This window comes from Mirounga leonina, unplaced genomic scaffold (genome assembly GCF_011800145.1).
Source record: "Mirounga leonina isolate KUSES-001 unplaced genomic scaffold, KU_Mleo_1.0 Mir_99, whole genome shotgun sequence".
NCBI lineage: Eukaryota > Metazoa > Chordata > Mammalia > Carnivora > Phocidae > Mirounga > Mirounga leonina.
In genome coordinates this window covers 6,627,526-6,650,182 of record NW_023270971.1, presented here as the reverse complement: position 1 = coordinate 6,650,182, position 22,657 = coordinate 6,627,526, and the positions used below count along the sequence as shown (strand labels likewise).

The 22,657-nt window shown below is 52.1% G+C and overlaps 1 protein-coding gene across 2 annotated transcripts in view; it reads left to right on the top strand.

The window, feature by feature from the left end:
• Nucleotides 1-20,445, top strand: part of ANXA6 (annexin A6) — a 45,673-nt gene extending 25,228 nt beyond the window's left edge. Inside the window, exons 14-26 of one of the 2 annotated variants that reach the window (XM_034999587.1) lie at nucleotides 131-209; nucleotides 1,862-1,943; nucleotides 3,104-3,198; nucleotides 3,803-3,916; nucleotides 5,830-5,920; nucleotides 6,576-6,655; nucleotides 7,198-7,251; nucleotides 12,421-12,438; nucleotides 13,222-13,315; nucleotides 14,481-14,576; nucleotides 16,007-16,065; nucleotides 17,357-17,479; nucleotides 19,651-20,445. In XM_034999587.1, the coding sequence (XP_034855478.1) occupies nucleotides 131-209; nucleotides 1,862-1,943; nucleotides 3,104-3,198; nucleotides 3,803-3,916; nucleotides 5,830-5,920; nucleotides 6,576-6,655; nucleotides 7,198-7,251; nucleotides 12,421-12,438; nucleotides 13,222-13,315; nucleotides 14,481-14,576; nucleotides 16,007-16,065; nucleotides 17,357-17,479; nucleotides 19,651-19,710 (1,045 nt within the window). In that variant the 3' untranslated portion in view covers nucleotides 19,711-20,445. The remainder of the gene's footprint in view (nucleotides 1-130; nucleotides 210-1,861; nucleotides 1,944-3,103; nucleotides 3,199-3,802; nucleotides 3,917-5,829; nucleotides 5,921-6,575; nucleotides 6,656-7,197; nucleotides 7,252-12,420; nucleotides 12,439-13,221; nucleotides 13,316-14,480; nucleotides 14,577-16,006; nucleotides 16,066-17,356; nucleotides 17,480-19,650) is intronic. The other variant, XM_034999589.1, reaches the window with a different exon arrangement.
• The last annotated feature ends 2,212 nt before the right edge of the window (nucleotides 20,446-22,657 follow it).

Sequence of the window (22,657 nt, the reverse complement as noted above, 5' to 3'; positions counted from 1 at the left end):
TGTCCGAGCGCGTGCCGACACGTGGCCGTGTGTGTCCGAGCGCGTGCGCACACGTGGCTGTATTGTATGTGTGGAGGGTTGCCCACGATGACGGGCCCTCCTATCCTCTCCCCAACCCCCTCCCTTCCAGTGCCGCTGGCCAGTTCTTCCCGGAGGCAGCGCAGGTGGCCTATCGGATGTGGGAGCTTAGTGCAGTGGCCCGAGTAGAGGTCAGACCCTCCCCTCCTGCTGCTTGACCTCTTGACCACAAGCTTCCAGTCTTCTGCTCGCACCTTCCTGCTGCTCTGGTTGGCACCCAGCTGCCCCCTGGCTGCCAACCTGAGACACTGGTTCTCACATCTGAAGCTTCCTTGTCTTCTAGGAGTGAGGAGCTGGTGGGCGGGCACTCGGGTGTGGGCGTCTGATTCCTGCTGCAACTTCTAACGCGCCGGGAAGCATTCTGGCCCCCCGACTACTAACAGGGCTTGCTGAATGGAGGCATGTCTGGTTCTGTGGAGGGGCCTGTGTCGTCCTGGGTCGGACAGTTGGCCTTTGGAGGCATGACAACGAACAGAGGGCCACCGCTCGGTGCACTGGATGATTCAAGGTTGTTCTGACCATCCTGAGACCCAGGGTCCACAGACGGACTTGGGGCAAACCATTCCCGGGACTGGTAGCACTTGGTCCACATGAAAATATTTGGAACCTTGCCTTCTCTCTGTGACTCACGGAGCCATTTTTGGCAGGTCCCTACCCCTTTCCGGGCCTCTGTCTCCATCTTCAGAATGAGGCGTTAGACACGGCAAGCCCAGTGTCTTCCGAGGGCTCTTGAGCTCTGATGTTCCAGAACAGCATTTCCCAAATGACAAGGCAAGAACTGTCATTGCAGATGACCTTAAATTATATAAGAAATGAATCCTTTTGGGTGAGGAACCTCCATGGTATTCAGTAACACGGAACCTCACGTAGTGAGGGAGCGACTCCTTTTCGATTGCATCCACCTTCCTCATTCTGTCAGAGTCTGGTTTGGTGCTATACTCACTAGCTTTCCTTTTTCACAAACAGAGCTGAGAGAGCTCGCTTTAAGTGCAGAGCTCTTGACAAGCAACAACGTCTCGTCAAATTTGGTGATATTTGACAACACGGTTTTTTCTCTTTATTACATTTATTGTCATGGGTTATCATCTGTTGATGGCACATAATACCAGTTTTCTCTTTATGATAGTGATATAAAATTATTCTCATTCATTAATCCATTTAACAAATATTTCTTGAGTGCTTACTTCTGTTGTAGGCACTTGGGATCTATCCAAGAACAAAATGAACAAAACCTCTTGCCCTTTAGGAGTATTTAAATACTTAAACACTTAAAAATGAATGCATTTAAGTAAAACAGAACAGATGTTGAATTAAGTAAAAATATTAAGAAATAGCACAGGGTGTATGCAAATAGGGAAACACTGAGAACCCCACTGAAGGAGTGACTGAAATTTGGGAGATTCTGCTCTGGTGTTTCAGACGTTTTGGTTGCCTTTTCAAGGGGAGGGGCTCTTGAAGAGGCAGGAGGGCCTTGGGGACAGGGCAGGATTCTGAGGGACTGGGGAGGCCCCAGTGCAGCTGGGCCAGAGCCGACTCCTGCGGCAGGAAGCTGGCTTGACCAGCACTTGCCACGCTCCCAGGCCTGGGTCTGTCTCTCCCCTTCTCCTTTCTCAGCTCTAGGGCAGGGGTCTGTCTGCTGTGCCTTCACCCCCGCCTCTTTCCCCTCAAGCTGCTTGGTGTGGAGCTCGTGGGGAAAGCTTCCCCTCCCTTGCATGCTCCTCTCTTGGCCTGGCCCCCAGGGGGGCCTCCAGACACCTGCTGAGTCTCTTTCTGCTTCTCCCAGCTGAGGGGAACTGTGCGTCCAGTCGACAATTTCAACCCTGACGCTGACGCCAAAGCACTGCGGAAGGCCATGAAAGGACTCGGTAAGGGAACAGGAAAGGGGCGGGTTGGCCTCTGGGGCAGCAGATGTGGGAGCTGAGGCCTCAAACTAGGGTCCACAGAACGAGGAGGGTCCTGGCTCCCTGAGTCTGGGGAGGAGGGGAGTGAGGGAGTTTGTAAGGAACTGGGCACAAGCCCTTCCCTGAGACCACGATGTCCCCAGCCTGTCAGGACCAGTGTCCTGGTGTAGAAGAAAGTACTAGGGCTTAAGGCCTGGGTTCTCCCCCTGGCTTTGCCTGAGACTCACCGTGTGACTTTGGGCAGGTCCTTCGGTGCCTCTAAGCGTCCATTTCCCCAAGTGTAGAAGAGATACAGACCCAATTCTGGGACGGGAGCGCCCCCTGCTGGCTCCCCCTTCAGGGCCTCCATTTGGAACTAGTGGGAAGAACTACTCTATGGGTGGATGCCCTGTTCTCAGAAAGGCCAGCAGGGACGGAGCGTCCAGGTTTGGCCTCCGTCACTCCCCCTCCCTCGCCCCTGCCCATCTAACGGCACCTCCCAGAGGCCTTGGCTTAAATCCTCCCCCTCTGGGCCTCATCTTCATTTGTCTCTTGGGAATGATAATATCCACCGGGCATATGTAGGACTGTGAGAATACAGGCGTACTGGAAAGGTAGAGTCCTGTGCCGGATCTGAGGTCGAAGGCATTAATCCGAGAGGCGGGCAGTGGCGTCCTGATGTCTTCCAGAGTTGACCTGCACCGATTAGAAGGACTTGGGCTCCAGCTCCCGGGGAGTTGAAGAGAAAGGACCCGGGGTCCCCATGGGGTTTAGAATGCCAGATTGGAAGGATCCTTTAGTAGCCACTCGGCCACTTCGTGGCGTAGGTGTGGGAATTGAGCCCCAGACAGGGGCCAGGCCTTGCTCCACCATGGCCAGAAGCAGGGCTGGACCAGAGACCCTGACTCACCGCAGGCAGGGCTCTCTGCTCCTCTGGGGGTCTTCTCAGCAGTGACCCCACAGAAGGCAGTGCAGGGAGGAGCCTGGCCTAAGTCAGCGGTGTGGGCCAGAGGCAGGGCTCCTGCAGGCGCTTGGAGCTCTAGCCAGGCTTCTGCCCTGACAAAGATCAGTGCAGCCATGGGCAGGGGGATGTGGGGAAGCTGGGCCATGACCTCCCTCTGAGCCACGCGGCTTGGGTGATTCAGGAACTGACGAGGACACCATCATCGACATCATCACGCACCGCAGCAACGCCCAGCGGCAGCAGATCCGCCAGATCTTCAAGTCCCACTTCGGCCGGGTGAGGCCTCAGCCGGGGCCCCGCACCACCCCCACCCCCCACCCCCCACCCCGGGGCTTGGCCTGTGACAGCCAGCTCTGTGCACCTGGGCGCCCGGGTCTTCACGGTCACCTGTTCTTGGAATACCACCCTCATTGGTTTTGGGCTGCCTGCAACACATTCTGTCCATCCCCCAGTTCCTTGGGATCAACGCCTATGGGAATGGTTCAGCGCAGGGCTGAGATGAGGGACATGAGTTGCTTTCACACAGCATTTTCTGGATCTCGAAGTTCCAGAGGCTTCAAGGCTGAGCGTCAGTGATTACCGTGCCTTCGTGGGGAGCTGGCGAGTCGCCCCCAGGGTGGGAATGATGGCCTCCAGCCCTGCCCCCTTTCCTGTCCGGTCTCCTTGCCACCAAGGAGCGTGGATCTTCCCGCTGCTTGGGTTTTTTCCCCTGTCCTCTTTGCTGTCCTCTAAGGAGTAAGCATCAGCAGAGACAGACGCGGGCTCCCGCCATCCCCTGCATTCACACGGAGCCCCTGTTTCCTCGTTCCGCATCTCCCTGTCCTGGGTCACACGGGAGCATGTGCTGATGTTGGCATGACCTCAGCCCTGCCCTTTGTAGGACTTGATGGCTGACCTGAAGTCTGAGATCTCTGGAGACCTGGCGAGGCTGATTCTAGGGCTCATGATGCCACCGGCCCATTACGATGCCAAGCAGTTGAAGAAGGCCATGGAGGTATGGTGGGGGCACCAAAGGGATGGGATCCAGTCTGCAGGTGTTGGGGCGACACAGGTGCTCCCCACGAGCCCAGGTGTGGGTTGGCTGTAGCTCCTTGGCAGAGCCCTTCCCACGCCCAATTCAAACTGGCATGAACACCAAAGGGGACGTTGGTTCCCGTAACTGAAAGATACAGGACTCCATCTGGTTTTAGACGTGGCTGAATCCAGGGACTCGAATAATGTTATATGGACTCTTGTTTCTCCCCTACCTTGGTTGGCTCTCTCCTGTGGTGGCCTCACTCTCAGAGAGCCTTTCTCCTCGCGGTTGTATGTCCTACCAGCGAGCACCTCTGTTCCTTCTCCCCAGGAGTTCCACCAGTCTTGGCTTCTACTCTGGTTGATTCAAGTGAGGTCACATGCCCAGTAATCAGTGGTGTCAGGGGGATTTCAAGGAGCAGCTGGTGGAAGCAGGATGGGTCTGGAAGGGAAAACACCAGCAGTCGGAGTCTGTATTCTAGTCCAGGCCTGCCACTAACTCACTCTGTGATGTTGGGCCCCTTACACTTTCTAAACTTCCATGCCTTCGGCAATCATCCCTGCCCTTCAAGCATTGGAGTGGGTCAAGCAAGGTCATGGGTGTGAAGGGCACTGTTAACTCTGACGACTGATTAGCAAGAAAGGACGTGGTGTCCCGGCCCAGCTCTTGCTGCAGCTGCTTTGCTTCCCAAGGCACCAGCTGTCCGGGGCTCCTCTCAGTCGTTAGAGCATACAGAGACCCGTCCTGAGCCCAGCTCCTTGTCTCATCAACCCACGAGGCAAGGCTATCGTTTTGTCCCCATTTTACAGATGAGGAAAGTCAGGCTCAGCCTAAATCACTTGATCAAAGTCACAGCATTACGAGGTTTAACAGCCGGGGTTCAGACCCAGTCTGTCGGACTCTGGAGCCTGACTTGACAACCACGTGACACCACTAGGGCTTTGGGTCCCTGGAGGATTCGGGGAAGAACAGACATTTCCCTGGGCAAAGCAAATTGAGGTTCTCGTCCTTTTAAAATGCCTAGACAAAAAAACCAAAGGATTTGAAAACATGGAGTTTAGGCGTTGAAGGGACTAGTGAGCTAAACTGACCCAACCCTTTCCATGCCCACAGTTGGGACCAGCCGCCCCACAGGCACTGACCTCTAAGGGCAGTGAATGTGCTTCCTTGCCTTTTTTTTATAGTTGTGGCCGCAGCGGCTTGTGCAGTGACGGGCACATTGCAGGTGTTCAACAGATACTTGAATCTATCGATCCGTCCGTCTCGTTCGCCTCCCTCCCCTCCCCCAAAGTGAGGACCTTTGAGCAGCTGTTTCCCAGAGCTGTCTCAGTCTAGAGGACCTAATGTGTCGGTCCCTAGGTCACTCCTCAAATGCAAATATCAACAGACACAGCATGTTTTTCCCTTAAAGCACAAAACCTTTTTTCCTTCTGACAAAATAATATGTGAGAAAGTCTACACAGAGCAAAAAAGAAGAAATGAGAAATCGCCTGTGATCCTTCGCCCACCCAGAGACCACAATCACTGTTACACTATAATGCATGATCTCTGTTCTTGTTATATACTTAAACATAAGTATTTCTATTCAGATATATATGTGTGTGTGCCTTTTAATATACACATGCCTATAGACCATATATTATTTCCTTTTTAATTTTTGGTCCAAAGCAATTCTCATGGGAGGTTCTGGAAATCTTGACAAGCTGGCATGTTCCGCCCTGATTGTGCTGTCTCTGGTCTGGGGGTAAGGAGAAAATCCAGGAAGGCTTGGTGGTCTGAGCATTTGCCTCCTGGGTGGTTTCTTGAACAGGGGCCTTCTTGGCCAGGGCTCCTCGGGTCTCTGCATGGGGGTCAGGGCTGTGGTTCAAGTCTTCTTGGTCTTGACATTCTAGGGGGCTGGCACCGATGAAAAGGCGCTCATTGAAATCCTCGCTACTCGGACCAATGCAGAAATCCGGGCCATCTGTGAGGCCTATAAGGAAGGTGAGTGTGGGAGGCCTTGGGCCCAGCACCACTGGGAGGAGGTGGCAAAAGAGCCAGCTCACCCCACAGCACTGCCCACCTCCCTTCTCTCAGGCATGAGGCTCTGATAAGCCCCTGGGGATGCCCAGCCCTGTGCCTGAGAAAAGGGCACCCCATGCAGAGAGTCCCGGCTGGAGGGGAGGAGTGAGAGGAGAGCGTGTCCAGGCTGCCGGGGAGCCGGAGGGCGGCCTCCTGGGTGGGCAGCCTATGCAGTCACTCCAGGCCCTCGTTCAGAAGGCCTGTGCTCGGTCAGAATATTATTTTGAAGGATCTTAAGTACCAGTCAGAAATGTTTAAACTTTTCCCCTGGTAAGCAGCTTTAAAATGGGAGAAATTTTGAGTGGGGGAGTAACCTGGCCAGAACTGTGGCCAGAGCTTATGGGTCCGGCGCCTGTCCTACGGCGAGGGAAGGTAGGCGAGGGAGGACAGGGTGGCTGTGAAGCAGGAGAGGCAGGATTCCAGGAGCCCTCAGCTGGGACGGGGAGGGAGGCGATGGACTGAGGCGTCAGTGTGTCAAGATCCGCAGTGGCATGGCAGGTTGCTGCCAAGAACCAGCTTCTAGAAGCACCCCCCATCCTTAGCCAGCAGCTGCCCACACCCCCTTTCTCTGTTTCAGACTATCACAAGTCCCTAGAGGATGCTCTGAGCTCAGACACGTCCGGCCACTTCAAGAGGATCCTTATCTCTCTGGCCACGGTGAGTTCATGGCCCCAATGCCTGCCTGGCTGGGAGAGGGGCAGGGAGCTAGGAGCCCAGTCCTAATGAAGAAAGGGTGTCCTCCCCACTTGCCTTCTCGGGCCCACTGCTGAGGCCATGACTGGCTCGTGTAAGGCCTTCTTCCTCTGTTCACTTTTCAAAGCTGGCCACTTCTCCGGGCAGCCCTCCCTGATGGCCCTCAGCCTGGGTTTTCGGGCTCCCAGCTGACAGGACAAGGCCATGTGCGTGACCCGCATGTTACCTGCAGGTTTCCTTCGCCATCAGTTGTATTCCTGCAGCCCAGACACTAGGCTCTGATGCACAGTATTGAAGATCCTTGTGTCTGAGTCACCTTGGGCTGAGTGTCTTCAAATGTAATGTTCACCACAGGCTCCCCCATGAGGGCAGGATCATTGTCCCCCTGTTACAGCTCAGGAAGAGGGTTCAGAGAGGCAGAGTGGCTGAGCCAAGGTCCTGTGGCTGCTGAGGGACAAAGAGGGTGGATGTTTGGGGACTGACCTTTCTCGCTGGTCCTGTTGCAGGGGAACCGTGAGGAGGCAGGAGAAGACCGGGACCAGGCCCAGGAAGATGCCCAGGTGAGAACCGTCCCCTCCAAGTGGCTCCAGCTCATGTCTGTCCATGCCAGGCCCTGGCTGTCCGGGAGTGGGGAAGGTTCCTGGCAGGGACATGGCTGATTTAATTGGTGAACCCTTAGACTTGTGGACCCCTTGCACCTCTCTACCCTTAGAAGCGAGACTGAGTATTTTCACAACTTTCAGAAAGATTCTCATGAGGGCGGTGTTGGTCTTACTGGCATTTCCTATGTGGAAAGTAGGCTGAGAGCCTCCAGACCTTCAGAGCTGGAAGGGACTTACAGATCAGCCAGGTCAAACTCCTTATATTACAGTGGGAAAATGGAGGCCCAGAGAGGGAGGGATAACTTCTGAAGGTCACACAGCAAATCAGTGGCCCAGGTAGAACTGAGCCAGAGGGAGCAGGTCTGGGAGCCTGCTAGGAAGGGGGCCTAGGTGCTAATGGTCTCAGTTTATTATCTATGAAATGGGACCAAGGTTGAAGGAAGTGTTCTGAGAGAGCCTAAAAGTGAGTTCATCAAGGGCTGGGATCTTTGTTTTGTTCACTGATGCATCCCAGGTGGTCACATGGTCAGAACTCAGTAAATATTTGTTATTAAATGAATAAGGGAGTCAGGGGTTCTCTTGGGTCACTTGGCTGGTCTGTTTCTGCCATGCCCCCTAAGGCTAAGGAACTTGAGGTCTGGAGATGGTTTCTCATGGAGGCTGGACAACCCCACATCCCCTAAGGGTCCTTATGGTTGGGCAGGCCCTCTTAAGGCCCCATGCACTGTCCCCACTCGCCTGTGCCTTGCTCCCCGCACCCTCTGGCCTGGCCCAGGTCCAGGTGTTGGGCACAGACATCACTGACTGCAGATCCGGCCCCCTCCCTTGACAGTTGCTGGGTTGAAAAGAGCCCTGTTGGATCGGGAGTGGAGGCACCAGCTCTGTGCCCTGCTCCACTTATAGAAAAGTGTGGAGTGTTATAGCAGCATCTGAGCTGGAAGAATCCTTAGCTATAAACCTGACAGTTACAAAACTATAAAATGCGTACTAAGTACTGAGCATGATGCTAAAAGACTATTTTATACTTTATTATGCCCCCTTTTTTACTGGAGGAAAATGAAACTCCTATCCAAGGGTATGGTTTCTAAGTGGCTGTGGTATGATTTGAACCCAGGCCCGCCTGACTCCAAAGCCTAGGTTACTACTATTTGATACCCTCCAGGACCCAGTACAGCAATTTCCCTACAGCCTCTGGACCAGGTAGCTGCTACTCTCCAGTTATGCAGCCCCCGGTTTGGAATGCAGCTGTCTGAAGCTGCAGGGCTGCATTTAAATGTGGTTTTCCAGCTGCATGTGAGAGTGTTTATGAGGGCTCACTTGGGAACCCAGCCCCTGGGGTGGTCTGTTGAGGCCACATTTCATTCACTTACTCAACATATATGTATTAAGTACTACTACAAATACACTTTGTCTCATTGCGCCCTTGAAGGTCTTTGATCCTGGCTTCCTCCCTAGAGCTCACCCCAAAGCCATCCTCTACCCTGAAATTCACCCTCTAGGGAATGCTTCCACCTGGGTGCTGTGCTGGGGGGGTGTGCTTCCAGTTGTTGCCAGCAGGGGGCAGTGGCGGGCTGCATTGGCAAACACTTTGCAGACGAGAAGGGGTGAGAGAGAACCTGGGGGCGCAGAAACAAGGGAGCCCGGCCCAACTCAGCTGCCTGTCCAGATTCACAGACGCTGGACCCTGATTAGTCTTAGTGGGGACTCATTTTCTTAGAGCCAGAATATTCGGTTTCTAAAGTAAGACCTATCCTTTTGTAGAAACTCTAGAAAATAGAGACAAGCCTAAATAAATAAACAGACCAATCAGTCAATCAATCCATAACCTACTAGTGACAGCCATTGTTAATATTTTGGAATATATCACTCTAGTTGTCTTTTTATGCATATATATAAGTGGATCCCTGAATTAGGACAGTTAGAAAGTAATATGCCGTGAATGCGGTTCATACTATTTTTAAAAACCGACGTCACCTAATGGCCATGTCCTATTCCACTGAAGAAGCTACTACCAAGCTTTATTTGAACAGCCCTCTTCCTGGTCACCAACTCTTCCCTTGTATGCAGGAGTGTTTTCCTTAGATAGGTTTTCTGGAGGCAAAATGTGAATGCCAGAGGAGGATGTGCACAGAAATGGAAGGTGTTCGATCTGCAGGGCCAGGTTCCTCCTAGGAAGATGATGCACAGGGGGACTTGGCACAGTCTGTGTCACGCCTCCTCTTTCCCACACTCTACCCTGGGCGTCCAGCACACCCCTGAGCTCTTGGAGGTCCGGGTCTGCGACCACGGTGCATACAAGTGCGCGATGTTCACCCATGGTCCCACAGGGATCGCTGACCACTTCCCTTTCTCCGTGTTCCAGTTTGAGCAACAAATAACATAGGCAGTCTAATCCAGAGGGAAGTGAAGACCTGTGGCCAGTTCAGGATGATTCAGTCCCCAGGCTGTTTTGTAATATAACAGTTTTGTTGAAATTGAACCCAGACACCATGCTATCAGCCCATTGAAAGCAAACACTTCAGTGGCTTGTAGCGTCCTCACAGACGTGTGCAACCATCACAAGTCAATTTTAGAACGTCTCATCACCCCCAAAGAAACCCTGTACTCGCTCCTCATTTCCTCCCCGCCCTTCGTAACCACTAATCTACTTTCTGTCTCTTTAGGCTCACCTATTTCATATAAATGGTGTCATACAGTATGTGGCCCTTTGTGACTGGTCTCTTTCACTTACTATTTCCAACATTTGTATTTAGGCTGTATCGCTACTTCATTCCTTTCTGCTGCCAAATAATATTTCATTGCATGGCCATATCACCTTTTGGTATGCATTCAGCAGCTCCTTGACATTTGAGGTACTTCTCAAGAATAATGCTGCTTGCTGTAAACATGTGTGTACATGTTTTGTGTGTATGTATATTTTCATGTCTCCCAGGTAGATAGGAGTGGAATTGCCGGGTCATAGGATAACTCTTATGTTTAGGTTTTGGAGGAACTTCCCAGGTTAATTTTTGCGTGAAGTAGCTAGGCTAATAAGGAAAAGCCTTTATGTTGAGTATTTGGATATTTGTTTTAGTAGCCTACTGCATTTATCATATTACACGTATTATTGTCTTAAAGATGCTCTGACAAAACAAATATGTCTGGGGTTCTCTGACCCAAATAAATGAAGAATGGCACGTTAGATTCTTTTTTGTTTGATATATATATATATATATTTTTTAGAGGGGGAGATCTCGAGAGAGAGGAAAAAAAGGGAGGGGAGGGGCAGAGGCAGAGGGAGAGAGAGAATCTTAAGCAGACTCCACGCCCAGTGTGGAGCCCTACGCAGGGCTCGATCTCACGACCTGAGCCAAAATCAAGAGTCAGACACTTAACCGAATCAGCCACCCAGGTGCCCCTTTTCTTTGATTTTTAAAATTGCTCCCTCTCTAAAAAAAAAACAGGTATTTTTTAGCATCGCTTTTTAAAAATTGTGGTAAAATCACATAATACATAATAAAGCATGACACAGTAAAATTTGCCATCTCAACCATTTTTAAGTGTAAAGTTTAGTGACGTCAATCAAGTACATCCACATTGTTGTGCAACCATCACCACCATCCATCTCCAGAACTCTCTTTATCTTGTAAAACTGAAACTGTGTTGTTCTCATTAAACAGTAACTGCCCCTCCCCCTCCCCCAGCCCCTGGCAACCACCAATTCTACCTTCTGTCTCCGAATCTGACTATGCTAGGGACCGTGTGTAATTGCAGTCCTACAGTATCTACCCGTTTATAACTGGCCTATTTTCACTTACCATAATGTCCTCAAATTTCAACTAGGTTTTTAATACAGAAAGGGATGAATAAAAACCAGAGGTATCCCATGATCCCAGTGGCCCTGATAATTCCTACTGGACATTGAAATAAAACATCAAAAGAACATACTTGCATGTTGAGAAAATGTAAACATTTCAGGAAAAATCAAATGCAAAAGCTTTCCCAGTCCTTCTCAAAGGTAACACCACTGCCCATGGCATCTTGACCATGCCTTTAGCATGACTTCCCATCAAATATGTAAGAGTGACATTTGTCTTTTCAAGAGTGCATTTATCTTTTCTTATCTAGATAAAAGGAACACTGTTGTAAACAATATGCTATACTTTACTTTTTTGCTTAATTTAAGGGGAAACTCTCTTTTTGGGCACTGTAGACTCATTCTTTTTAATAGCTGCGTGGATTTCCATTATTGAATAACCATAGTCTGTTTAACAGATCATCTATTGGTAGTTTCCAGTTTTTCTCTATTACGAAGAATGCTGCAGTGAGCACCCTTGCATGATATCTTGAAAGGCTTTCCTAGCAACGTAATTGCTTGATCAAATGTCACGTGCATTTAAAATTTTGAAAGACATTGCTAGTGTATATACTGAAAAGAGCTTTTTAAAGCATAAGGCTATTGTGAAGTTTACAAGGAGGATGGTTTGGGTCTGCCCAATAGAATCAAGTGGTCAGTAGAGTTGTAGGGAGACAGGCAAGGGCAAAACCCAATCTGGGGCACACGGGGCTGCCTAGATTTTGTTCCCAGGCACTCCAAGGCACTGCTACTTACCTAACAGAATCGCGTCCTAAGGACTCAGCATAATGCAGTGATCAAGTCACCCTTGTAAAATGACTGGAGAGCTGGCATTTTCCCACCGGATTTTGGCTGTGTGCCCCCCCACAAGTCCCCTCCCCTTCCAGCCTCAGCTTCCCTGTCTCTCCTGCCCATAACATAAAGGGGTAAAATGGCAGGTCTCAGACCCCTTGCGGTAAAGGGTGTGGGGGATTCAGCACTTCTCTTGTTCTCACTTCTGGGCGGCTCTGTGGAGACCAGCAGGCTGAGGGTGGAGTCGCCCTAGGTGGCCGGGAGTGACAGGTAGAGTGCCCTGTTCTGTGTCCTCCCCGACCCCTCAGGCGAACACTTTAAATAAATTCCCAGGCCTATCCCCATTTGAGGCTCCAGCCCAAAGATCAGGAAAAGGTGTTTTCCCTCCTTCCCGCCCCCCCCCCCACCAGACCCCTGCCCCTGCCCCTCTCCCAGCCTCCTCGGTCTCCTCTGACTCAAGCCTTCCCTCTCTCCCTCCTCTCTCTCCTCCCTGCTCTCAGGTGGCTGCTGAGATCTTGGTGAGTGTCCTGTTCTTCAAGGGGATTTTCATGGCTTCTCCGAGTGAGGGCTGAGTGGCTGTGCCTCTGGGCGGGACGAGCGGCCAGGCAGGCAGTGGTTGGGGGGCTTGCCCGTAGGTTCTCTCTCTCCCTTTCATGACTTTTTAGGAGCCCCACTGGGTAAAAAATGGGCCAGGCAAGTGTTTCCCAAATTTCAGCCACTTACCTCCCACATAATTTGTGCTACATACCACCAGCTGTGGGTATTTTTCTTTAAATGGATCCTTTTTAATCTGAAATGAATTCTTCTGAAGGGAAGTTTAGTGTCGATATGAATGGAGCTAGTAACTGGCTGGAAGATGCTTGTGGGAACATATATATGCGGTGTGTTACAGTATGTTTGCCTGTCTGCCACACTGGGGGAAACCCTTAGCTCAGCCATTTTCCTTGCAATGACAGACCTGCGTCCCCAGAGGACCTCTCAGAAGGGCTTGAGAACAGGAGAACTCCGAGTCCCCGTGCCCAGTGCCTGTTTGCCCTCCCTTGGGCCCCAGTCTTGAGGTCCTGAAGCCAGAGTGGAAGTGCCCTGTGCTAAGCCCCACCCCATGTCAGTCCAGAGGGTTCCTAGAAACTGGAGGAGGGGATGCAGAGGCTGAGGAAGGAAGGGGCCAATGTCAGCCTCCTTAGGTGGGTTGGCCCAGCTTCTGACCACCCTCAGCCTAGTCAAAGACATGAAAGTGCATAATAACCAAGGCTTTCTGGTGTTTTCCCTCCCAAATCCTTGCCCCCACCTGGGATCCGCAGGAAATAGCAGACACACCCAGTGGAGACAAAACTTCCCTGGAGACCCGCTTCATGACGATCCTGTGCACGCGTAGTTATCCGCACCTCCGGAGAGGTGAGGTCTCAGTCCCTCCCCTTCCCGATGCAGCAGGAAGGTCCCCAAATCTGATGGGAGCCTCTCAGCTCTCTATGACGAGAGGAGCCAGGTGTCCACCCACCCATTCCTTACCCCAGCAACGGAAGATTGTGGCTGGTGGGGAGTCTGGTCCTGGCTCTAACACTCAGCCTGGGGCCAACTCCCTTCACCTCCTTAGGGAAGCAGGTGGGATGCCTGGGATACGGATGGCAGGTGGGTGCCACCTCCAAGGCCACTCCAGTAGATTGGTGGTGGCTGCCTCCAGTGCTGCGCTGAGGATTCAAAGGTTCAGTGTCATGGCCCTTTGGTGGTGTCTGCCAGGAACAAGGCAATGAGGTGTGTTGATGGCCCAGGACCACCCACACGTCTTGAAGCCCCAGGCGGCCACATGCACAGGGCGCACCTGACGTTAGGTGCTCATGGAGTGCCCTGGTCACGAGGACATTTATATTTTAACATGGATTCGCCTGGCATTGTTCAGTAAAATACTTACGGTGCTTTAGCATAGTGGCCGGAAGAATGCACTTGGGAGCCGGATCGCCTTGATTTGAATCTCCCACTTACCAGCTGTGTGACCTTGGGCAAGTTAGCGAATATCTGTGCCTTAATTCCCTTACCTGTCAATTGGGATTTTAGTTCTACCTCATGTGATTGTTCTAAAGATACAAAAAATATAATGCATGAAAAGCACTTAGCATAATGCCTGGCGCATGGTAACTTCCTCAGTGTCCTCGTTATGATTACTTACGTTAATCTCTATCCCAACTTGACACAGGAGGAAGGGGAGGCCCAGAAGGGGGGAGGGGTTCTCCCAAGGTCATTCAGTGAGCTCAGGGCAGAGCCTTTACCAGGACCCAAGCTCCTTTTGCTACCCCAGCTGAGGTTCCTAGAACGCGTCTAAGGCTCTGGGGCAGCATCTGACTTGACACAGATTTGGCTCTGAGACCAAGGCAGCCTTGAGGTCAGAATTTCCCTCCCACCACGATCCTGCCTTAGGCCTGGGCTGCGACCATACCTGCTGTCCCTTTTCCCTTTCCTGGGGCACGGCCTGCGAGGGGAGCTGGGTGGGCAGGGAAATGGTGATCTCTCCCCTCCCTCTGAATTGAAGTTCACCCCCCACCTGTGGGGCTTCTCTTGGGGCCAGTCTTCCAGGAGTTTGTCAAGATGACCAACTACGACATAGAGCACACCATCAAGAAGGAGATGTCCGGGGACGTCAGGGACGTGTTTGTGGCCATCGGTAACTGATGGGACCAAGGGACGGGGATGGATGTCCTGGGAAAGGGCTGGGGGTGCTGGGAACGTGGCCAGATTCACTGGACAAGTGTGGCCTTGGCAGCTTCCTGAGCTCCTAGTATTAGAGAATAAACCCCAGCACTGGGGGGGTCCTGCCAGCATGTGGTTGGGGGCGGGGGGTTATTGTGAAGACTTGTTCCAGGTTGCGGGGCAGGATGACAGAACAGCTCTCCCCAGGAGAGGTCACGGGGAAGGCGGTGGCAAGGCGGGGAGGGGCCCAGTGTTCTGCAGGACTAGGGTGTGCATGCGCGTGCATACACACACACACACGCGCGCGCGCATACTATACATGAGGAGCTGGGAAGGTTGGTGTACGATGTGAGCTTTCCCGTGGGTTCCTGAGCCCGTGCATGACACATAGCCCGAGTGACTGTGCCCTTGGAGTGTGTAACCCCAGCCTCTTGCCCCTTGCCCTCCTCACAGAGATACTTTTATATCCAGAGTCATTCTGGATTTCTGATACAGGTGTCTGATTCCTGCTCCTTAAGCTGCCTGAGACATCCCTGTGTGGGCCCTGGAGCCTTGAAATTCAGCAGCTGCCGAAGGCTGGAGCCCCCCCCCCCCCCAGGCCTTGAGAAGGGGCTGGGACTGGTAGAGCCAGGCAGCATTATGGGGGGGGGGGGTACGTGGGGAGCCGGGGCTGCCAATGCACCTAGAGTGGGCAGGCTCTGGGGCCACACTCAGCCCCAGGGATGGGCACAGTGCCTTAAATTACACCTACAGACAGTCATTCTCTGGCCTAGTCTTCCTCTACATCAGTCGCTCTGCAACATGAGGCTGCACCAGAGTAGGGAGACCAACCCTTCTGGTCTGTACTAGAACCAGGGATGTCCCTGGTGGAGTGGGACAGTTCGGCCACCTCCTTTCAGAGTTGCAGTCTGAGCACATCTGGGATGGGCCATGAGAATTTGCATTTCTACCAGGTTCCCAGATGCTGCTGCTGGAGCCGTCCAGGAACCACGCTTTGCGAACCACTTTGCAAAATATTTCTTGGATCTGAATCTGTGGGGTGGCACCTAAAACCCAAGTTTTAATCAATTACTCCAGTGATTCTGAGGCACTTCGAAGTTTGAGGCCCGGTGCCTGGGGTTAATGAGGAGTTTCTTCCCTTTGAGTCCTCGTCTGACCTTGGTCAGCTGCAAGCCCCTTAGCAGGAAGTGAGTTGCAACCCAGTGAGAGCCAAGTCGAAGGATGAGCCAGAGGAGGTGGCATCGGGAAGGAGGAGTGAAGGTCTCGGGCCCTGAGTATGAGCCTGGGGTTGGCCATGACCTGCACCCCAGGCTGGAGGGAGAGGAGGTGGGAGAAGACAGCCCAGCCCATAGTCTGGGCACACCGCCTCTGACCAAGTTTTCTGCATCTCTCTCTTCCTCCCAGTTCAAAGTGTCAAGAACAAGCCTCTCTTCTTTGCCGACAAACTTTACAAGTCCATGAAGGTAAACAAACTGTTCCTTTCCCTTCCAGCCCTTCTGCCCACTCACAAACACAGATGTGTGCAGTCACCTAGGTCAGGACTGGTGGCCACTGTTTCTTCCCCCTTGATGTTTATCAGCATCTGCCCTGTATTTGGCTCTAGGATAGTGATTTTGTCCCCTGGCAAACATTTGGCCATGTTCAGACTCATTTTGGTCGCCACTACTTGGGGAGTGTTGCTGCTGGCATCTGGTAGGACGAGAGCAGGGGTGCTGTTAAATCCTACAATGCACAGGATGGATCCCCAAAGCAAAGAATGACATGGCCCCAGAGGCCAAGGTTGAGAAACTTGCTCTGGGGACACAGGGCTGAGTAGGGCTCAGTCTCTGCCCTCTTGGAGCTCACAGTCGAGCAGGTGACACAGTGTCTCCCGTGACAGATGATCACAAAGGTAGCCAGTGCTGGACACCGGGACTAGCCCTGGCTTCCTGAAAACCCAGGTCGCTCTGGCCACCCTCTCAGCCCAGTGAGTGGAGACTCAGCTGCTGACAGAGCCTGGGCAGGCTGTTTGGTGGGAGCGAGCCTGAGACCCCTCTCCGCCTACAGTCCCCAAACATGACGGCCATTTATTGAGCACTCGCCTTTGCCAGCTTTGACTCCGAAGATGGTGTTGCTGAGCCCCCTCGGAGCTGTTCCTTGGGCCCCCTATTCATTTCCCAGGGTTGCTTTAACAAATGACCACAGACTGAGTGATGATGGAAATTTTACTTTCTCGTGGTTCAAGAGGCCAGATGTCAAGAATGAAGGTGTTAGGTTCCTTCTGGAGGCTCTGAGGGGAGAACTCTCCCACGCGTCTCTCCTAGCTCCTGGTGGTTGCCGGGAATCCTGGTGTTTCCTGGCTTGTGGATGCGTCCCTCAGGCTCTGCCTTTATTTTCACATGACCTTCTCTGTGTGTATACCCATGTGTCCTCTTCTTATAAGGACACCGGTTGTTGGATTTGGGGCCCACCCTAATCCAGTATGCCCTCAACTCATTACATATGCAAAGACCCTATTTGCAAATGAGGTCATGTTGTAAGGTTCCAGGTGGACAGACTTTGGGGGGCACACCATTCAACTCTTACAACTCTTGTGTCTGGCCAGTCCTAGGCACAGGGGAATCTGGGTGACTATTTGTGGAAGACTGAGGCAGAATATCTCACCTGGTTTGGGAGGGAAAAGGAAGACAAGCAGATGGACACCCACGAGTTCTTGCCTGACCTGACCCTATTTCCCCTCCTGCCCTGTGTCTCCCTCTCCCCTGGCTCCACCAGGGTGCTGGCACAGATGAGAAGGCCCTCACCAGGATCATGGTCTCCCGGAGTGAGATCGACCTGCTCAACATCCGGCAGGAGTTCATTGAGAAATACGACAAGTCTCTCCACCAAGCCATTGAAGTAAGGGGGAAGGGCTAGAGATCAGTGGGGAAGGGCGTGAGCGTCACATCCCTGACCATGGGATTACGAGTCCTTTCTATTTCCAGTCTTTTTTTTTTTTTTTAAGATTTTATTTATTTATTTGAGAGAGAGAGCACATGAGAGGGGGGAGGGTCAGAGGGAGAAGCAGGCTCCCTGCCGAGCAGGGAGCCCGATGCGGGACTCGATCCAGGGACTCCAGGATCATGACCTGAGCCAAAGGCAGTCGCTTAACCAACTGAGCCACCCAGGCACCCTCCAGTCTTTTTCTCTATGAGTTCTCTCTGACAACAGAGATGTTGATAAATGAAATGACCACATTTCACTGTGTATACAAAAATAAATTCCAGATGGCTCAGAGGTTTATAATGAAGGACTTCTAAATAAAATAGCCCATTTTGGGGGGGCTTTTTAAAGACAACTTCATGGAAGCATAATTTATATACCATGAAGTGCACCTATTTTAAGGTGCATTTAATATTTTTTAGTAAGTCGAAGGAGTCATGCCTCATCGCCACAATGCAGTTTTAAAACATTTCCATCACCACACTAAGGTCCCTTGTCCCTGCTTACTTATTTCCATGCCTGCTGGTAAGCACCCATCAGGTGACTTTCTATCTCTGTAGGGTTGCCTTTTCTGGATATTTCGTAGAAATAGAGTCACGTGATATGTGATCTTTTGGGTCTGATTTCTCTCACTCACAGAGCCCATTTTTTTTGTCTTAGAGGTTGGCCAAGATCTTAAAGTTTGATACTGTGCTTGGTAGATAGCCTGTGGGAAATCTCACAGAGGCTTCACCCAGACTTGGTGGGGATGTACAGTAGTAGCACATCTTTGAAGGGTAATTTGGCAGATTTCAGAAATTTAAACGCATACACTTTGAACTTGGTGATTCTGCATATGGGAATTGATCCTACAGACATAGCTTACAAACCAGCAGTCTGGATACCGAGGTTCAGATTTGCATCCGCATGCACGTGCTTTCCAGCTTCTGGCCAATCTCCTTCCCTCCCTGAGTCTCTACTTTTCTTATCTACAAAATGAGAGAGTTGGGCAAAAGGATGTTGACTTTCTCTTTTAACATTGACATTGTAGGATGTGCCCCCAAATCATCCCCTTTCCACTTCCCTCCTTCCATAGCTACACATGTTCCCAAAGATGTGGAGAATTTATGAATTTATGCCAGCATTGTTTACAGGAGCAAAAGACTAGAAGCCTTCATACAGAACTGGTTAGAGAAAGTGTGGTACATCCATAGGATAGGATACGATACAACCATGAAAAAGTGCGCGGGGGCTCTATCTGCTGATTTGGGATCTTCTCTAAGTCAAAAATGTATGTCCCAGAAGAGTGTGAATGCTGTGTGTCCATGTGTGTAGAAAAGGGACATTCTACACCTACACCTGTTAGTATATGCACAGACTGTTGCTGGAAACCCAGACAAGAAAATAGTCACCATGCCTCTCTCTTGATTTGGGGAAAAAGGGGTCAGGGATGGGAGATTTTTATCGTATAATCTTTCCTTTGACTTACATTGTTTATAATAATGATTTTTTAAACCAAATACCAAAAATTATAAAAGAAAAGAAAAACAGCATATATCATAAAAATGACAGGAGCCACTGTAAAGGAGGGGGAGTCTGGCCTCCCATCGCTCTACTGTAGGCCAGACATTATGATGTGTCATAAAGACAGTGAGGTTCCCATAAATTCCTGCAAGGGCCTGGTACTCGGTAAGTGTTCCATAGTGTTTGTTCAAATGAGGAGTCTGGTTCATACATGTGTTAATGGCTGTGGGAGGAGGAAGGCAAGAATCGAGGGCAGGAACACTTCACAGAGGAGGGGGCATCAGAGGGCAGGCAGGATTTGGGGGCGGTGCAGAGCGCGTGCTGGTCGGAGGCGTGGTAGGTATTAAAGTGGGAAGATGAAGCAAGATGCTCCCAGAAGGGAGGCGGGAGGTGAAGCCAGACCACAAAAGGCCTTGAAGCCAAGCTGAGAGCTTGGCCATTTTCCTGAGGGTAGTGGGGAGCCACAGAAGGACGCAGTCACATTTGTGTGTTTGGGAGACATTACGCTGACAGCAGCTGGGAGGAAGGGGCATTGAGGCCATCAGGATTGTTTTCACTCACTGCTCTCCCTCTGCTCCTGCCAGGGTGACACCTCTGGAGACTTCCTGAAGGCCCTGCTGGCTATCTGTGGAGGCGAGGACTAGGGCCACCAGCGTTGGTCAGGAGCACCAGCCGCCATGACTGAGCCTGATTGCTCCAGCTGTTGAGACTAAGGAAGGGACGGGTGGGGCGGGGGGGGGTCGGGTGGGCTCTTGTCTTCAACTGGGGTTTAGGGAAGGCTTCCGCTCCCACAGGCCACTGAAGGCCCAGCACGGTCACCCTGCTCCCGTGAGAGCAGCTGAAGAACCGTAGCCACAGATCCCGTCCACCTCCACTCCCCGTCTTCCTCCTCAGCCCTTCTCGGCTTCCGTCCCTCGCTGCAGCCACTGCCCTGGTTTGGGCTTTGTCAAATCCAGAAACATACTGAGCCTCTGTCTGTGAAACGAGTGGAGTGTGTGCTTTGAATGGGTGGGGTGGGGTGTGGTGGCTGGTACCAGCTGAGTGTTCAAGGGGAAGGGAGGGACGGTCAGTGTCTTCCTGCCAATTGCCAGGCCTCCCACCATTTCACTACCCGCCCCATGCAGGTTTTTGCGCGAGAGATGGAACCAGGAGTCTGGATACCAAGGTTCAGATTTGCATCCGCACACACGTGCTTTCCAGCTTCTGGCCAATCTCCTTCCCTCCCTGAGTCTCTACTTTTCTTATCTACAAAATGAGAGAGTTGGGCAAAAGGATGTTGACTTTCTCTTTTAACATTGACATTGTAGGATGTGCCCCCAAATCATCCCCTTTCCACTTCCCTCTTGAAATAAAAACAGACCTACAGACTCACAAACACATTTCCAGGGGGGATCTGTGTTTTTGACTTAGACCTGCAGCCTGAGGTATTCACCCACCAGGGAGTAAGTCCTTGCCTCCTCCTGTCGCCGAGTGAGAGCGTGAGCTAAAGCTGGCCCAGCCCCCTCCAGGTCTCGGCTTTCCTCTCATCCCTCTGCTGCCTGGATGTTTCTCTGTGTTCTTCATCCATTACAACCCAACCCAAACTTCCTCTTTTGAGCTCTTCAAGGGCACCAGATGCGATTGTGATCTGGGGAGGCCTGTGGAAAGTTTCTCCTTTGTGAAGATCACTGATAAGCAGCAGGCTCAACTGCAACTTCTCGGTCTCCCTTCCGTGAGCTGTGTTTCTGCTCTGACACTTGGGTGTGAAGCTGTCCCCTGAGTGCCGTGAGGGTGCGGGCTGGCTGGAGGGCCCTTCTCCCTGGCCTGACTGGCCTCATCTCTGCTGGCAACTCAGAGCACGTCTACGGTAGTAGCTGCCCAGGGAACAGGGGGTTTGGGCCAGCCGCTGTCCTCCCTGGGCATCTGGACAGCGGGGGTGGGCCCACCAGTTTTAAAGAGCCCCATCTTCATCTCTGCCATAATGAGGCTGAAAGCAAGAAGGTTACCTTGTTCTTCCCTCCACCAGGCTGTGAGCCCGGACACCAGGAGGGTCCGCTGAGAGCTTTTGGGGGGGATTTACCCAACTTCACGCAACTGTTACCAAAAGATAGAATTAACAAAGTGGTTAAGAGCTGTGGAGTCAGATCTTTGCCACCAAATGACCGTGAGCATGGCATTTCTGAGCCTCCAGTTACACCCATCCCCTAGCCTTTAGAGGAGGAAATGAGGTGACACCTGCAAGCGCTCAGCAGGGGGCTGCCCTGCCTGGATTTGGCTGTCAGCACCACCAGCCTGGGGGCAGGCCCCACTGTAGGAGCTGGTAAGTGGATCCCGAGATGATTTCTGAGCTCTCTTGTCCAGAAGTCAGCTGCACATCACAGAGACATCCAAAGACAAGCACGAAGTGCCTTAAAAATTTGTGCCAAGAGGAAAATAGCTCTGGAGTCGAAAGAGTGATGGAATCTGAGGGAATAGAATTGGGAGGCCCCTGAGGCCAAGGGGAACACAAGCAGAGCAGGAATTTCTAGAATTCCTAGAAACCAGGAATGAGCTCAAACGGAGCGCTTGCAATGTACAAGACCGCTCTAATTCCTCACCGGGCAGTTTTCACTTACTTTTCAGTTATGGTGGGCTGCAGTCTGGGATTGGTCTCTGGTAGGAGGGAGACCCTCAGGGTTTGTCGGGCAAGGCAGATGAGATTGGAAATGGGAGTTTGCTCCCTCCACTTACAGAGGCCGTCAGGGTTTTTTCTTAGAACGCAGGGGGAGCCTTCGGAGGTTCTTGAGAGGGAAAGTATGTGGCTAGCCACCCACTTGAGAAAAACGTGTGAAGGAGGGCTGGCCAGTTGGGAGGCTGTTGTAACAGTCCCACTTGGGGTAAGACCCAGGTGCCTGCAGAACGAGCCACATTTTCCCTCTTGGAGCTGTGGCAGAGGGCAGAGTGGCCTCTATTCCGAATCCCGGGCACCTCCATCGGTCATTCATGCAGGCAGCGTATACTGACCGAATGCCCCGCCTGATGCTAAAGCTGTAACACGGGAGACTGTTGTGTCCTGATCCCCAAGAGCTGACACACGAGCGTCCCTCCCACCCAGCCTTCTCCAAAACGCGGTGTTGAGTGACACCAGAGATCGTTTCTGTGGCCAAAGTTCAACGGAGACAAGTGGCAGGGACTAAATTAAAACTAAAAGGAAAGAGAAAGCAGAAGCCCAGACCGCTGCTGTCTCAAAGAGGGAGAAAAGGAGGATGGTGATGTTCTCAGTGTGGAAGGGGCCCTCGGAAAGTCTCACCTCCTTCTCGCACTTACAGACAACTGTCACTTCCACAGAGGAAGCGACTGGCCCCGGGGCACTTGGCGTTTCAGCGGACGACCGAGCTGGAGCCCCGCAGTCCTGCCCGGCCCGACCTCCCACTGCCTTCCCTCTTGCCCTGGACCCCGGCTTCTCCCTCCCGCAGCCCCGCCCCGCCCCGCCTCTAGCTCCTCGCCCCGCCCCCTGCCTCCACTCCCGCCTCCACTCCTGCATTTTCCCTAACGAGGGAGCAATTCTCAGAAGTTCTAGACCGGGGTGCTCCGACCTCGGTCTTCGGGGCCACAAGGAAATGTCCCAAGTGA